Source organism: Eutrigla gurnardus, assembly GCF_963514095.1.
Source record: "Eutrigla gurnardus genome assembly, chromosome: 8".
Classification (NCBI taxonomy): Eukaryota; Metazoa; Chordata; class Actinopteri; order Perciformes; family Triglidae; genus Eutrigla; species Eutrigla gurnardus.
Window position 1 is genome coordinate 4,561,835 of NC_139922.1, and position 15,191 is coordinate 4,577,025.

At 45.7% G+C, this 15,191-nt stretch overlaps 2 protein-coding genes across 3 annotated transcripts; one reads left to right on the forward strand and one right to left on the reverse strand.

Moving 5' to 3' along the window:
- The first annotated feature begins 1,764 nt into the window (after nucleotides 1-1,764).
- On the forward strand, nucleotides 1,765-3,504 carry pdyn (prodynorphin). 2 transcript variants are annotated; one of them, XM_084014870.1, is made up of 3 exons: nucleotides 1,765-1,884; nucleotides 2,163-2,309; nucleotides 2,758-3,504. In XM_084014870.1, the coding sequence occupies exons 2-3, from the start codon at nucleotides 2,187-2,189 to the stop codon at nucleotides 3,313-3,315; spliced, it is 681 nt and encodes a 226-aa protein (XP_083870996.1). In that variant the 5' UTR covers nucleotides 1,765-1,884; nucleotides 2,163-2,186; the 3' UTR covers nucleotides 3,316-3,504. The 2 variants fall into 2 exon arrangements, with proteins under 2 accessions (XP_083870996.1, XP_083870995.1); XM_084014869.1 differs by having other exon boundaries at nucleotides 1,802-1,884; nucleotides 2,173-2,309.
- A 2,578-nt stretch (nucleotides 3,505-6,082) lies between these two features.
- On the reverse strand, nucleotides 6,083-14,438 carry gmeb2 (glucocorticoid modulatory element binding protein 2). Its single transcript, XM_084014504.1, has 10 exons — nucleotides 14,115-14,438; nucleotides 13,246-13,396; nucleotides 12,614-12,699; nucleotides 12,158-12,282; nucleotides 11,944-12,047; nucleotides 11,222-11,382; nucleotides 8,677-8,745; nucleotides 8,429-8,566; nucleotides 7,128-7,250; nucleotides 6,083-7,018 (listed from the first exon to the last, which is right to left on the reverse strand). Exons 2-10 carry the CDS (start codon nucleotides 13,386-13,388, stop codon nucleotides 6,420-6,422), a joined length of 1,548 nt encoding a protein of 515 aa, XP_083870630.1. The 5' UTR covers nucleotides 13,389-13,396; nucleotides 14,115-14,438; the 3' UTR covers nucleotides 6,083-6,419.
- Nucleotides 14,439-15,191: the final 753 nt, after the last annotated feature.

Consider the following 15,191-nt stretch of genomic DNA (forward strand, 5'->3'; position numbering starts at 1 on the left):
ATGTTAACTTTTAGACACATTAAAGCTGCATGCTGAGAACCTGATGATGTAAATGTGTCTTAAAGTGATAGCGTCTAATTCCTCTCTCCATTAGATAAACTGCAGGTCTATGAATGTACTTTGATTACAGTTCCTGTCCTGTAGATTGGTTCAATCAGAGCTCAGTAATGTTTCTGTCATAAAGTATACAGTAGAATCAACCAAGACTGGTTTAAAGGCCACAGTGAAATCTGACACCATAAATATGAACTTTACCCAGATTACTGTATTTTGTATGTATTTGTTCTGTATTTATTCCAGCAAAATGAGGATACAATGTCTGTAAAAAAAAAAAAAGAAAGAGAGAGAAAAGTACTGTTTATTCTTTCTACAGACTATGATGTTATAATCCTAAAACTCTATGTATACCCTTACATCAGTATGAGAATATTCTGAAAATAATTTTAAAAAAATTAGGGGGGGCTTGGGAACAATTAAGGGATTTACAATTACTCCCAAAAACCATGACAACAATGGCCATCCAACATGGCGATGGCCAACCAACATGGCGATGGCCAAAATGCCAAACTTGAATCAAACCCACAGGAATAGCACCAGACTCTTAAGCAAATTTTACATAGTGGCCAAACGGTGAAATTACAACATCTGAGCAGTGGTGTGGTGGTAGTTGATGAGGTGGGTGTACTGCTAGGTAGATGGGTAGGTTACAGAGGAGGAAGTGGGTATACTCTCCCATATATTCCAATGGCTTTCTGGCTGATAGGTGGGTATACTGTAAACCACCAGAAAAAGAAGTGGGTATACCCCGTATACCTGCGTATACCCTCCACTACACCACTGCATCTGAGTCATCATGTGATACCGTTGACTTTTTCCCATTTACTTCTATTGGGAAAGACACTTCTGTAACTGAGCGGATAAGATTTTTTTTTAGCTGAATCAACTGTAAACACTTGAATTGCTCTCATATAAATCATTAGGTCCTTTTTTTTAAATGTTTGTTTCTTTCCAATGCTTTCCATGTTTTATGTAAAGTTCTTTGAATTACCTTTTGTTGGAAGGTGCTGTACAAATAACACTGCCTTGCCTCACCTAAAAGTTGTAAAATTCACTAATAGAAGTTTCATAGGAACGCTGTATTCAGTTCTCGCTTCATGCTCAGTCCACAAGACACTGTGTGACATCACGGTGAAGTCCCATACTTATGTGTCTACACAGCAGAGACAATGCAGGTGAACCATGTGGAGCATTTAGCAGCTAAAAAGACAAATATTTCAAAAAATTCCCTAAGGATGGTGTTGGAGACCAAAAACAGAGCTAAACGTGTAAATGGGTGAACACAAACATCTTTTCCAACTTGTAAAGTGGTGAGGTCCGTGTTGTGTACACTGCTTGCTCCTCTGTTCACAACAAGGTGTCAGCTGAGGGTTACTTCGCTCCCTTTTTACTTTGAATGACTCAGCCCTATAGCCACAAGTATAATGCACCATGTTCATATATAGATCATTATCTTATAATCTTTCAGGGTTCACATTCAGGGACCAGTTTTCCTTCAGGAAACAGAAAACACTGCTCATTGATGTCGTGATTTACAGCCCGGGGTTTGATGATGATATTGATGACGATGATGCTCCTATACCTTCTCTGCGTGGGCGTTTTTAAAAACTCCTGAAGCTGGGAGGCGGTGGGTTTATTCACGCAGTATATTTCCCTCCCATTGGTCCCTTTATAGAAGCGGCTGATGCGCTGCGGTGACACGGCCAAGTCTCCGGCGATAAAAAGAAAGGCGACGAGCCGCGCAGGAGAAACGGAGGGCGGAGATTTGGTGGTAGATGCGCCTCTGCGAGTCCTAATACTGCTGGAAGTATCTGTCCAACTCCTCAGGTACCGACTCAACACTTTGTACTTGATTGTTTTTCCTGTTTGTGTTTCTCTGCTTGGTGTTAAATAACAACATGATGAAGGAAAGACTTGGCGCCAGTGCACCATGACGCACTGCGCACAGGTCTACATCGCCAATACTGTTTTGGTTAGCTATTATCAAAACTAGATTAATTAAATGTGTTTTCAAGAAATAGTTTTCACGAGCACAACTGACGTTATTTCTAGAGAAGCAACTCTGAGCCACTCTCGGCCATAGACGGTGTTGTTTTTACCTGCAGAGTGTGCCAGGGTTCTGGTGAAGAATGGAGTGGTATGTCCTGGTGCTGATGCTGAGCTTGCCGCCCTCCATCCGCGCTGACTGCTCCTCTCAGTGTGAGAAATGCGTTCAGCAGATCCTCAGCCCCGACGCCTCCTTCAGCAGCCTGGTAAGACTAGAGACCACCGAACACGGAGAAGATCCGTTCCTTTATTCGGCTTTTATTGCGTTTTTTCATTTGAATTGGGATGACTCCTGACGTGTGATCATCAGGTTGATAATCCAGAGTCACTCCAAACTTCCAAAAGCATCCATGTGTCTCTCCAACAGAACTTCATTTATTTGATTTGGATTTCCTAAATGCTAAACTTACAGATGCCAAATGAGTCGGTGTGCGTAAACGCGTGATGTTTTCGGTTTGAAGCTTTGAAGACGCGGATTGTGTGTTGTGGGGACTGTAAGGAGTAAACTAAAACTACTTGAACCAACTATTATGGAGTGTGTGTGTGTGTGTGTGTGTGTGTGTGTGTGTGTGTGTGTGTGTGTGTGTGTGTGTGTGTGTGTGTGTGTGTGTGTGGACCCGGGTTTTCCAGCACTCTTTTCTCTGTGTCCTGCAGACGTGCAGCGCGGAGTGTGAGGGCCAGCTGGAGAGCTGCGACCGGGCTCCGGGGCTGGCGGACTTCGGCCAGGATGAAGCCGCGGAGGAGGAGGAGAGCCAGCAAGCGGACCTGGTCAAACGCTACGGCGGCTTCATCAAGCGGATCGACAAGAACAAGAACAAAATCAGCTTCGGCTCTCCGTGGCGCGACAACGCCATCGTGAAGCCCGGAGCGCTGCCCGGCAAGTACGAGAACTTGTTGAAGACGCTGGAGGAGAGAGATGCCGACGCGCCGCGCGACGCGGAGGATCGGATGCTCCGTAGTTACGTTAAACGTTACGGCGGCTTTTTACGCAAATTCGGCCCGAAGTCGAAGAGGAGTAGTTCCACGGAGCAGGAGAGCCAGGAGCCCGAGGAGCTGCAGAAGCGCTACGGAGGCTTCATGCGGAGGATCCGACCAAAGTTGAACAACCTGAAGTGGGACAAGCGTTACGGAGGCTTTCTGCGCCGCCACTTCAAAATCTCGGTGCGCTCCGTCGAGGATCCGTATTACTCCTCCGACGAGCTGAGCCTATAGACGGGAACCGAACCACAAAGAACTGTGAAGCAGGTGAAACGCCACCATGTATCCAGAAAGCATCATATGCCTGCCTATAGCCTGTACCGCTTAACTCGGCTGTCTTCTGTGTAACTTCTCTCACCCGTTACTGACGTCACCGTCTGTCTGTCAATAAATGATGCTTGTTTAATAAAAACTGGAATAAAACCCAACGAGCTCAAAGGAAACATTTGACTGATTTCAGCCCGAGTGGCCTCCGTCCCATTGTGCCAAACTCCCTCCAGAATTTAGGCAATTTTATATGTTATTCTGCTATTTATCGACACACTCACGTCTGGGTTATTATAGATATGTCTAAAGTAAACATCAACACACGCTCCTGCATTTTAAACTTTCATCCTAACGTTGGGTCATGTTGTTATTGGAAACTATGAGCGGAGGTAGGCGTGCATAATAAAGGTGAGCTTTTAGTCATACGTGGTGTAATTTTGTACCAAATGTATCTGGATGGAACACGATATATGTGTGTGTGTGTGTGTGTGTGTGTGTGTGTGTGTGTGTGTGTGTGTGTGTGTGTGTGTGTGCGTCTTTCTGCGAGAGTTTGAGGATACAATATAATAAAACTTCAAAACACTTCACCGTGAACCAACCAAATCACTGCACAATGAACCTTTTCCAGCCAATCAAGAGGACGGAAGCATCCACTTCGTCTCCTGCAGACACAAGCCAGATGAAGTGCATTGAAAAGTGAGATTGTTGCGCCATCTTGTGGCCAAAATAAAATCCATTAAAAGTGGGTGACTGACACCGAGCGTACACGTTTGGCTATGTCTTCCATTATAGTAAAAAACTAAATAATTAATTATTTAAACAATTACAAAAAGAAATGTAGAAATAAAGCCTCTTCTCCCTCCACCGACCTGTCTCCCCGCCTCTCTTCTCCCTCCACCGACCTGTCTCCCCGCCTCTCTTCTCCCTCCACCGACCTGTCTCCCTGCCACCCTTCTCCCTCCACCGACCTGTCTCCCCACCTCTCTTCTCCCTCCACCGACCTGTCTCCCCGCCTCTCTTCTCCCTCCACCGACCTGTCTCCCCGCCTCTCTTCTCCCTCCACCGACCTGTCTCCCTGCCACCCTTCTCCCTCCACCGACCAGTCTCCCTGCCTCTCTTCTCCCTCCACCGACTTGTCTCCCTGCCACCCTTCTCCCTCCACCGACCAGTCTCCCCGCCACCCTTCTCCCTCCACCGACCTGTCTCCCCGCCTCTCTTCTCCCTCCACCGACCTGTCTCCCTGCCACCCTTCTCCCTCCACCGACCTGTCTCCCCACCTCTCTTCTCCCTCCACCGACCTGTCTCCCCGCCTCTCTTCTCCCTCCACCGACCTGTCTCCCCGCCTCTCTTCTCCCTCCACCGACCTGTCTCCCTGCCACCCTTCTCCCTCCACCGACCAGTCTCCCTGCCTCTCTTCTCCCTCCACCGACCTGTCTCCCCGCCTCTCTTCTCCCTCCACCGACCTGTCTCCCCGCCTCTCTTCTCCCTCCACCGACCTGTCTCCCTGCCACCCTTCTCCCTCCACCGACCAGTCTCCCTGCCTCTCTTCTCCCTCCACCGACTTGTCTCCCCGCCTCTCTTCTCCCTCCACCGACCTGTCTCCCCGCCTCTCTTCTCCCTCCACCGACCTGTCTCCCCGCCTCTCTTCTCCCTCCACCGACCTGTCTCCCCGCCTCTCTTCTCCCTCCACCGACCTGTCTCCCCGCCTCTCTTCTCCCTCCACCGACCTGTCTCCCTGCCACCCTTCTCCCTCCACCGACCAGTCTCCCTGCCTCTCTTCTCCCTCCACCGACCTGTCTCCCCGCCTCTCTTCTCCCTCCACCGACCTGTCTCCCCGCCTCTCTTCTCCCTCCACCGACCTGTCTCCCTGCCACCCTTCTCCCTCCACCGACCAGTCTCCCTGCCTCTCTTCTCCCTCCACCGACCTGTCTCCCCGCCTCTCTTCTCCCTCCACCGACCTGTCTCCCCGCCTCTCTTCTCCCTCCACCGACCTGTCTCCCTGCCACCCTTCTCCCTCCACCGACCAGTCTCCCTGCCTCTCTTCTCCCTCCACCGACTTGTCTCCCTGCCACCCTTCTCCCTCCACCGACCTGTCTCCCCGCCACCCTTCTCCCTCCACCGACCAGTCTCCCTGCCACCCTTCTCCCTCCACCGACCAGTCTCCCTGCCTCTCTTCTCCCTCCACCGACTTGTCTCCCTGCCACCCTTCTCCCTCCACCGACCTGTCTCCCCGCCACCCTTCTCCCTCCACCGACCAGTCTCCCTGCCACCCTTCTCCCTCCACCGACCTGTCTCCCTGCCTCTCTTCTCCCTCCACCGACCTGTCTCTCTATATCTCCATGTGTTCACTAACTGGTCTAACACCAGACAGCTGCTGAGGCTTCCAGCTGAAGTTACAATCATCAGTGTTTAAGTCAGCAGGCTGAAGTCATCCCGTGTTGAACGTCCTGTGGGTTTACAGTTTTAGTAGCGGTGTGTTAACGTAGCTGCAGTTGTGCCTGATGTCGTTCAGCCATTGGAAAAAAAAAACTCTAAACGTCATGTGATGACAGATGACACTTACATGAAACTGAACAAACTACATTTGATGTCTGAAAAAAGTAATGTCAGTTGATCCTTGAGTTTTCTTGCCAAAACATACATTTGTCTTCCTTAAGATCAAATAAATAACAGAGTAAGCTTTAAAATAGTCCAGTTTATCTCCGTGTTCACATCAGTCATTAATATTTAGAACTTATTGAAAACTGAGCATTTATTTCCAAAGTCAACAATCCTGCTATTTTCAGCCTCTATGGAATAAATCCCTACAGAAACAGCTGTATCAAATATATTAGTTACAAATACATATTTACAATAAATTCACAGCTAAGAGACACACCCGATGCCACTGTAATACAAACGTAGCTATGTGTTAAAATGAAGACTCGTGTTGTGTTAAATGACACATGAGCACAAACTGGTCTGTAAAAGTCAGAATGACAGAGAGCCGTCACATGTTCGATCCCGCGTCCTCAATAATGAAATGAAGGCAATTAGAAGCTGGAGACTGGGGAGGACAGCTGTCCTTCGTCTCACTGCCGCTCCGCCGGCTGCTCCCCGTCTTCCTCTTTAACCTGCTCTGGCTGACTCTCCTCATCACCATCAGCCTGTCCTTCCTCTTGGGAATCATCTGCAGCGGTTGCCGTGGCATCCACCACACCGATGCTGCCAAGCTGTTGTTGGATGGCGCTCTGCAGGTTGGCCGGCAGGGTCACCAGCTGGAACTGAGGGCCGACCACCTTGACGAAGGCGGTTTGGCCACCGACCGCGCCCTCCTGACCCGCCGCCGCGGACAGCACAGTCAGGTTAGAGGCGTCGGCCCCCAGCTCAGACCCAGAGAGCGAGGAGGTCAGGAAGGTGTACCCGCCCAGGTTGGTGCCAGCCGGGCCTCCGGCCACGGTCAGCACCTTGCCCAGCGGCAGGCCGCTCAGCTGGTTGAGAGGCAGTGTTATCTGAGTGGGAGCGGCATTGACCGAGGCCGGGCCGGAGATGGCGCGCGTCAGCCGGGGGCGCTTGGGCGCGACAGGTGCAGGGACTGGGGTCAGGGTCATCAGGACGTTGTTGAGGTGCTGGGATTTGCTCTTCAGCTCCTTGGCTCGCTTCCTGTGCTCGTCACACTGCTGCTCCAGAGCTGTAGGAGGAGACAACACATGATCCAGACGTTCAAACAGAAAGATGTTTCTAGAGCTACATGGATGCTTCCAGACTCTGTCCGGAGCGTGAAGACTTCTCGTACTGACCGGCGAGGCTGCGGGTGTACTGCTCTCTGTAACGGTCCATCTGGCTCTTATGACTGGCCAGAACCTTCTTCACGAGGTCCAACATCCCAAAGTTCTGCACTATATTGTTGAGCAAAACAGCATCTGGAAAAACAACAAACAGTCCTCAATGGGACACATCCATGTCAAACACTAAGATGAACTGTACTACTGCATAAAGAGTGGTGGAGTCTCGCCAGTCCGTTCACTAATACTCTACTGCACTTTCTTCCCGGAGCAAAGTTTTAAACAGTTTCAAACACGTGGTTAACGAACAAAACAGTACAGAACTACACAGTTAGGGTGAGTAAAAAGGTGTTTGGCTTAAAATGACTTGTGGGTTATGTAGGCGTCAGGTTCTGACAACAGTATGTGGAATCAAAGAGGCTGCATTCAAGCGTTAAAATGATTAAATAATGGAAAATCACATTACTGACATGGGAAAAAGTTTAGCAAAAATACAAATACTGAACGAATGTTTAAACTACCTCCTTAAGAACACCTGTTTGAGTCGGTAAATGAGGATGAAATACAGATTACTATACAGTCAGGTTGAACAAAGCTGGTAAGTCTCGGGTGTAAACAGATGTGTTTCATTACAACTCAAGTCATTATGTAAATCCTGTTTTGTGTGAAAACTAAGTGCACATTACGTTTCCAAGCTTCTTCACCAGTGGGGTGATATTAATGTGAACAATGGATTTTATCACAGATTGGGAGAGAAAAAAAACACCCAATAAGTTGATTGTGGTGAATTTCCAATGTCAGGATATTCGTAAATATTATGACTTGGAAAAGCTGTTTAGCTCTAGAGCTTGATTATATAAATAAGTTAATGAACAAATAAAGGACACAAAAATAAATGTCTTTATTTATGTAGGGAGATCTTGTGATTTATGATCAATCATGTTTTTAAAGTTATTTGATTGATAAAAGGATGTTAACTAAAAGAAAGTCTAATCCGTGATACAATAATATTCATTTCCAAAGGCAAAGTGTTTGAGTGCCATTTTAAGAGTTTTAAGAAGGTTTTGATGATTATCTACATAATATGGAGAATAGCAGTCATTTTAACAGGATAATGGTGACGTGACATTTTCATATCATCCTGTTTCTATTTGTTAACAACTTCAGAGCTTCATCAGTGGTGCTGTTCTCAAAACGACGTTGGTCTTATCAACCAAAATGCTTCTGTTATTTAGTTTGAACAGACACAGTGAGCTGCTGGATGAAGAGCTGCTACCCTTTTCTCTTTTCCAGAGAAAATGGAATGTTGTTCTAACCTTTGACCTGAAGTGGTGGGTCACACACTCTCTCCTGCAACCCCTTTAGCACCTCCTGCAGCTCATTCTGGAAGTCCTCCACCACCTCCTCCAGCAGTCCTGCTTCCTTCACCGAACGCCAGAATGCCACGGAGTCCTCTGGATGCACAAACACACACAAACACACACAAACACCATGAATAATGCAGCCGACCACTCAACCAGCTCATTCCACACGATGGTGAACGTGCACGCAGGGCGATGATCACCTCCGATGGCCGTGACCCACTCTGACGTTTCCTCCGTCACCTCTGCAAACGAGACTGCTGCTCCGTTCACTACAACACAAACAGAAAAGTTGAAATAGCCTCCACTTTTCACCATTCGTCAATGTCAGACTTGGCCCAGGCAGCCAATCAAATCCAGCAAGAGGCGGGCTTTGCTACCCAACCAACAGAACGGACAATGGCAAATGGAGACGAAAGGCAGACATTATAGATGTTTCAGCACGTTGTGAACCCTGTAATAGTTCTTCTCACATTTACTTTCTACAATCTGACTTCCCCACAGATTCCCCTCCAGTCTCCAGAATGTGCGTACGCAGGCCTCAGAGTTTACTTACAGGTACGCACACTTTCCCTTCAAGTTGGTTTTTATAGATCACAACATTTGCGTGGAAAGTGGCGTACGCATGTTTCCAGACCCTTTTCATGCGTATGCAAGCGTTATGAATGAGGCCCCAGGTCACTGGGGTCCCTCAGGGAAGGCCAGACTGTGGAAATAGAGGTTGCACCCTCAGACAAACAATTATACAATCAAACGGTTTTTGGATGAAGCTTCAAATGTCTGTTAATGTAGGTGAGAGCTTTCCTTTACAAATGTAATGTTGACTTCGGTCTAATTTGCATTTTGGAGTTTTGGACTGAGAACTGAAACAGTAGTGAATGTGTGTTTTTAAACAACGAATAAACAAACTGTTATTCAATATCAAACTTTGGAGACTTTTCTACTGTAATGTAAACTCTTTATGCTCAAATTAAGATGATTTGATTTGGTTGTGTAATTTATATACTTAAAGTATGACAAAATGTACAGTCTTCAATATTATGCTATGTTTGTTCATGGTTCAAGACATTAAAAGCTGCTTTCACCATGTTTAACTCACATTCAAGGACTTATTGCCTCTGTAACTACAACTGTGCTACATTTTAATGTTTTCGTAAGGCTAAATTTATCAGTAGCATTTAGTCACATGTAAGTCTTTGGTAAATGGTAAAAACACAATTGAATTGCCCTGCTGTGATGTTTACAAGTAGGCTGTTAGGACATGCAGTACCAAAACCGGCCACAAAAACCCCACCAATATCAGGATTTTAAAAAATCACTGCGACAAAATGAGGCAAAACACCCTCCCGATTTTTTAATATGATTTTAACAAGAATATGATCTTTCAAAATAAGTAAGTTTGGACCTGATACGTGTTGTCAGCTTTTTGGAATATGACTCTGAAGTTGGGCAAAGATGTGTTTACTTCCATTTTTTAGCCTTAATATCTGTGAAACTAATAATCTGAGAGAAACCATATTTTGTAGAATGTTTAGGCTAACACCAGAGATAGAGGCAAAAGTGATAGAAGTCTTTTATCTGTAAAAATGGGAGCTCAGCCACTCTTCAAATGTACTACTTTATTTCAACAAGCCACATTTTAAGTATACTAGGTTATCATTGAGCTACACCCCTGATATTTCATGTCTGGAGGCTATTAGTAACAGATATACACTGTAGAAATTTTGAAGGCCACAGGTGAGATAGTTTTCCAGATATTGCTGTTTAAAAATGGCTTATCAGAGTATGATGCCAAAAACTGTCTAAACTACCCTTCATTCAATGATGTTTCATGAGAAAACTGTTGACAGTAGAGACCTAATATTTTGGATTTGTCCTATTAACAAGTGTGTCTTTGTACTTGAATTTCTTCAGGACATTCTGAGATGGTCAGGTGGGAAGTTTTTCAGAAATTTGATGAAATGACACGGAATGACCCAGGTGGCATCCTATCACAGTACCACGCTGGAATTCACTGAGCTCCTGAGAGCCACACATTCTTTCACATGTTTGTAGAAACAGTCTGCATGCCGAGGTGCTGCTTTTATACACCTGTGGACATGGAAGTGATTAAACACCTGATTTATATTATTTGGATGGGGGAGGGAATACTTTTGGCAATATAGTGGGATGTGCAGGAAAACTAAATATGACATATGTGACTTTGTTTATGTGAAATCTGGACATGAGGCAAGAACGAAAAGAGACAGACTCACTTAGTTCAGTCCTCCAGGAATTTACAGAACCAGTGAAACTGCATAACTTCTGCCATTTGACTTGAGTTAGGTGTGTTAACTTGATGGAAGAGATATTTTCAGTATAGTTGGGTGTAGTAGGGTCTCCTTGTATTGTTACAGATCTCAGGTCAGTGTGTCATAATCAGCTGTGATCATGTGGCGTGTTATTATCATCATCATAGATTCCTCTTTGGTGGATTATGTGTTAGATTACAGGAGATGCTCCCACAGATTCAGAAAAGATGCCGAGTCGAGTTATCAAATTATTTAGTTGGTAAATAGAGCTGTGTTGTTATTTTCCTGTTTTTTTAATAGAGTTCTGCTGATCCAGACACCAGCTCAGAGCGGTTCATGTCCAACCCTACCACATACTAGTGCAAGCACTATTCAAGCAAAACTGTCAGTGATGCATCCTGGAACAGATCCAGCACTGAGCCCTGAACAGCTACGGTGGCTGAGGCTGTGAACTCACAATCCGCTGATGAGGGGGTGGCAGGAACCAGTTCAGCAGACTGATCACCGCCGATGGAGGTCACCTTGGTTCCCACCAGGTCTATCTTGGTGCTGCGGCACGTGTTGGAGCAGACGTTTGTATGCTGGTGGAAGTCCAGTTCACCCGAGTCCATGATCTTCCTGTGAAATACGACCCACGGCTTTTAATGAGCGTGATCAGGATTAACCAGCTGTGTTACTGAGGCCATCCTGAGGCACGTCGACCACCACGAGGAACGTAGAGACAGTTGTTCATAAAAGGTCATCTGTACAACTTCCTATTATTTAGTTTTCTCTGCCCTAAAATCCTAAACCATCAGCCGTGCTGATGAGCCTCCTTAACACTCTCTCGGTCCAGCGCTGCCATATTCTCTGTATTTCATCATCACCATGTTCCCCGTTAACATGAAGCATGTGAGAATGCTAAAGGAACTTTAGCTTGTTGACCTTACGGCAGTGTTGAATTCACTTTACATCCCTTGTTTTACTCGTGTTGAGGGTCAATCAGTCATGTAAACAGCAGAGTTGTCTGAACAATGAATGTTTACATTACAGCAAATGCTCAAATTAAATGTATTATAATGTCTGGTTTCATTCTCAGCATACCTCCAGCCCTGAGTAGCAGCCAGTGGTGAACAATATTACTACATTCCCTGGTCAAAGCAGGTGAAATGCCCCGTGAGTGGACTTGGCGAGTCCTACCTGAGCATGGTGCCGTTGAGACGGATGGCTCTCTTCCAGTCCTTCAGAGTGGATTTCCCCGCTAAACACACAAACTCCTTCGGGCTGATGAGTTGCTCGTTGAACTGATCGGAGGCAAGAAAAGAGCTGCTGATGATCTACGTAATCCTAAACTCAGTCTACGTTTCCTTAAAGATGCTATACGGACTGCTGGTTCCCCGATGACAGCGCGTACCTGCACACATTTCACGTTGATCCCAGGACAGACAAACTTCTTCCAGACCAGCGTGGCTTTGGCGTCTCCACAGGTGATTGGGTAGAAGACATCAGCTTCCACGTCCACCTCCTCCGTTAACTTCACTGCAGAGACAATATGATGGAGTCTGTTCTTTCATTTGATCACTGAAGATGTAAAAAGGATTTTCAACATTATAAAGATTATCATATGATATGTTAAAGACAGCTTACATACATTAACATACATTTGTTTATTTAATTTCCTTCAGATCATCACAGACCAACTCTTCATCTCACTGAATTACATCACTCCAGTTTACAATAAAACAAGACTAAAAGCTGAGCGTGATAGTTCACACTTCAGCTTGGAAATACAAGTTTGACAAGAGGGGGAAACATAAATAAACAATCTTCTGAACTGCCACATTTCAATAAGTCCTGCAGGTCACATTACCAATGACTGCCGCTTCCCTTGACAGGGAATCTGCCCCGCTGGCTTCAGCTTCTGCTTCCACTGCTGCTACTGTGAGGATGTCCTCCCTGCAAAACCACACGCTGTTGAAGTTTCACTACAGAAAACTGGGGTGAATTCCAGAAAGCAGGTTTAACAAACTCTGAACCTGAACCTGAACCTGAACCTGACCTCGAGTCGACCAACCCTGAGAAGGAAGACTGGGGATGCAGTTGAAAAGTAAAAACAAATTAGGTCAAAGCACATCTATACGGGTCTCATGCCCTCCAACGTGAGGCTGCTACAGTCACTTCTGCTTCCATATCGATGGGTCAGACTCCTCACTTTTCCACAGCTGGTTCAGGCTTAGGAAAAGGAAGGCGACAGATAGGGAGAAACTCTGGGTTTGTTAAAAACAAACCTGCCAACGAGCAGGTTAGGTTCAGAGTCAGTTACCATGGTAACGGATCTAAAGTTTAAGTTAACTCTCTTTCTGTAAAGGAAATCCCAGAGTATCCCTCAACAAACTCAAGAGCGTTAACAAAGCCTGTTTTCCAGAATACACCCCTGAAGTCCCCTCAAACATCTCCCACTGCGTTTGGCCTGTCACGAGGCTGCGTGTGCAGATACGTTACCCTGGCTGAGGGCTCAGCTCCGCGGTCACGAGCACGGCTTTGTCCTCGTCCACCACGGAGGGCAGGTCCTCGCCCCCCGTCTCTGGGATGGTGACAATCACGACCTCGCTCATGTCCTGCATGCTCACCTCGGACGAAGTCATGGACGGAGCTTCACAACAAAGATGGGGACAGCCTTAGTTAGTCACATCATTTTTAGAGAATATCGGAAAACGTTGAATAGTTACAGTGAAAAGGGGGGTTTATCTGGTAAGGGGTAAACTGAGAAACGAGATCAAATGACAAAAATTGTGAATCCAGAATGGGAGGTGGGGATGGACGAAGCTGGATCCCGACAAAAACACAAGTCGATCGTGCTTAATCTCCAATATCTGGATTTATGATTAATGATACCTTATTTAAGAGTTTGTTTTTCACTTACAAGGATATTCACCAAAACAAATGTTGCATAAGTACGATTTGTTTATTAACCAAATGTTTTAGTGACATTTTGAAAGTTTCAAGCACATTTAGAATATTATCAGTGTAATATTGGCAGTTATGTTGGCAGGATAATAATCCCGACATGACTTGTATGTGCACAGAGATATCATTAGATAATGGTGATGGTGATGATGATGATGATGACACAGTGAGGTTCAGCTCAAACGGGGATGGACGTTACAGTGAGCTCGCTATAGTTAACCAACACTGTCGTGTAGAAAAGGTCGTGTGTCTGTGTATAGCATGTAAGTGACAGTAACGTTGTACGATGAAGTAATTAACTAACGTTAAAGTTAAATTATGCGGTTGGCGAGCACTCTTGTGTTGTTAGCTAACTGAACGGACCGCATACGGATCAGGAATTTGAAACATTGAACACATCTTACCTTTTGGTCGTAAATGAAAAACAGTGGTGAGTTGATGAATGTCGCCTCCTCTTGTAGTGAAAAGTGATGGTCTGTGACGGTTAGCGCGAGAGGCTGGGTGGTTGCTAGCTAACGTTAGCTCGATGCTAGCTATAAGGAGAGCCCGGTTGACAGATCCGCTGAGCCGGCTGGTGTCTCCTCCATGTTCAAACACAACACAGCTTCCCACTTGCTACAGCCGCTGGGGACTACTCGTGCAATACTTTTCATGTCGGTCTCAAAGGGCTACTTCATCGCTATCCGTCCTTCTTCTTTCAAGCGTAACATTCTTCTTCTTCTGTTCAGTTTGACGGCAGCTGGGATCATTAGTGCTACACTACTGCCCCCTTGTGGAGGCAGTTATCTCCTACAGCAGGGGTGGGGAACCAATCTAGGGCCATTTCGATTTTTATATCATAGCTCACAATGTATTATCATGGCCTTTTTTAACTTAAGTGCAATAACATTAAGATCGTGATATAATATCAAAAAGCGTTGGCAGGATTGTGCAACAATTTCAGCTTTTAGTTCATCTGTTCAGTTTCTTGGCTTGAATGTCACTTCAACAACAAAAACAAATAGTCAGGGCAAGCTTAAAATGACAAAAGGAGTGACTAAAACCATCAATTTACTTATAAACGGTTTAAAACATGATGTTTTTAATCAGGGCATAGTGATAAGGAAATAATACAATTGATTATGCTGTTGGTCCTACCTGCACACACACATCAAAAATAAACTAAAAAACCTAGTCATCTCCTCCTGCAGTGTTTGTCGTGGTTGTGCTAGATGACTGATGGTGGCTGCACTGAACTTTCTGCTGGGGAATGATGCTGCTGAATGTTTTGTGTCAGCACATTTATGAGGCCTTGTGCATAAATATTAAAATGAAATAAAATAATATGATTGTGAGATCTAGCTCTATAGCTCTACCTGGTCATAGTTAGCTACGAAGTTGACCTTTAATTACGAGGTTAACTTTGTTAGCAGCTTCACACCAGAATCCAAATGGATCCAGATCCAGCAAGGTTGGTGCTCGGTGTGCCGCTCTGCTGCTTA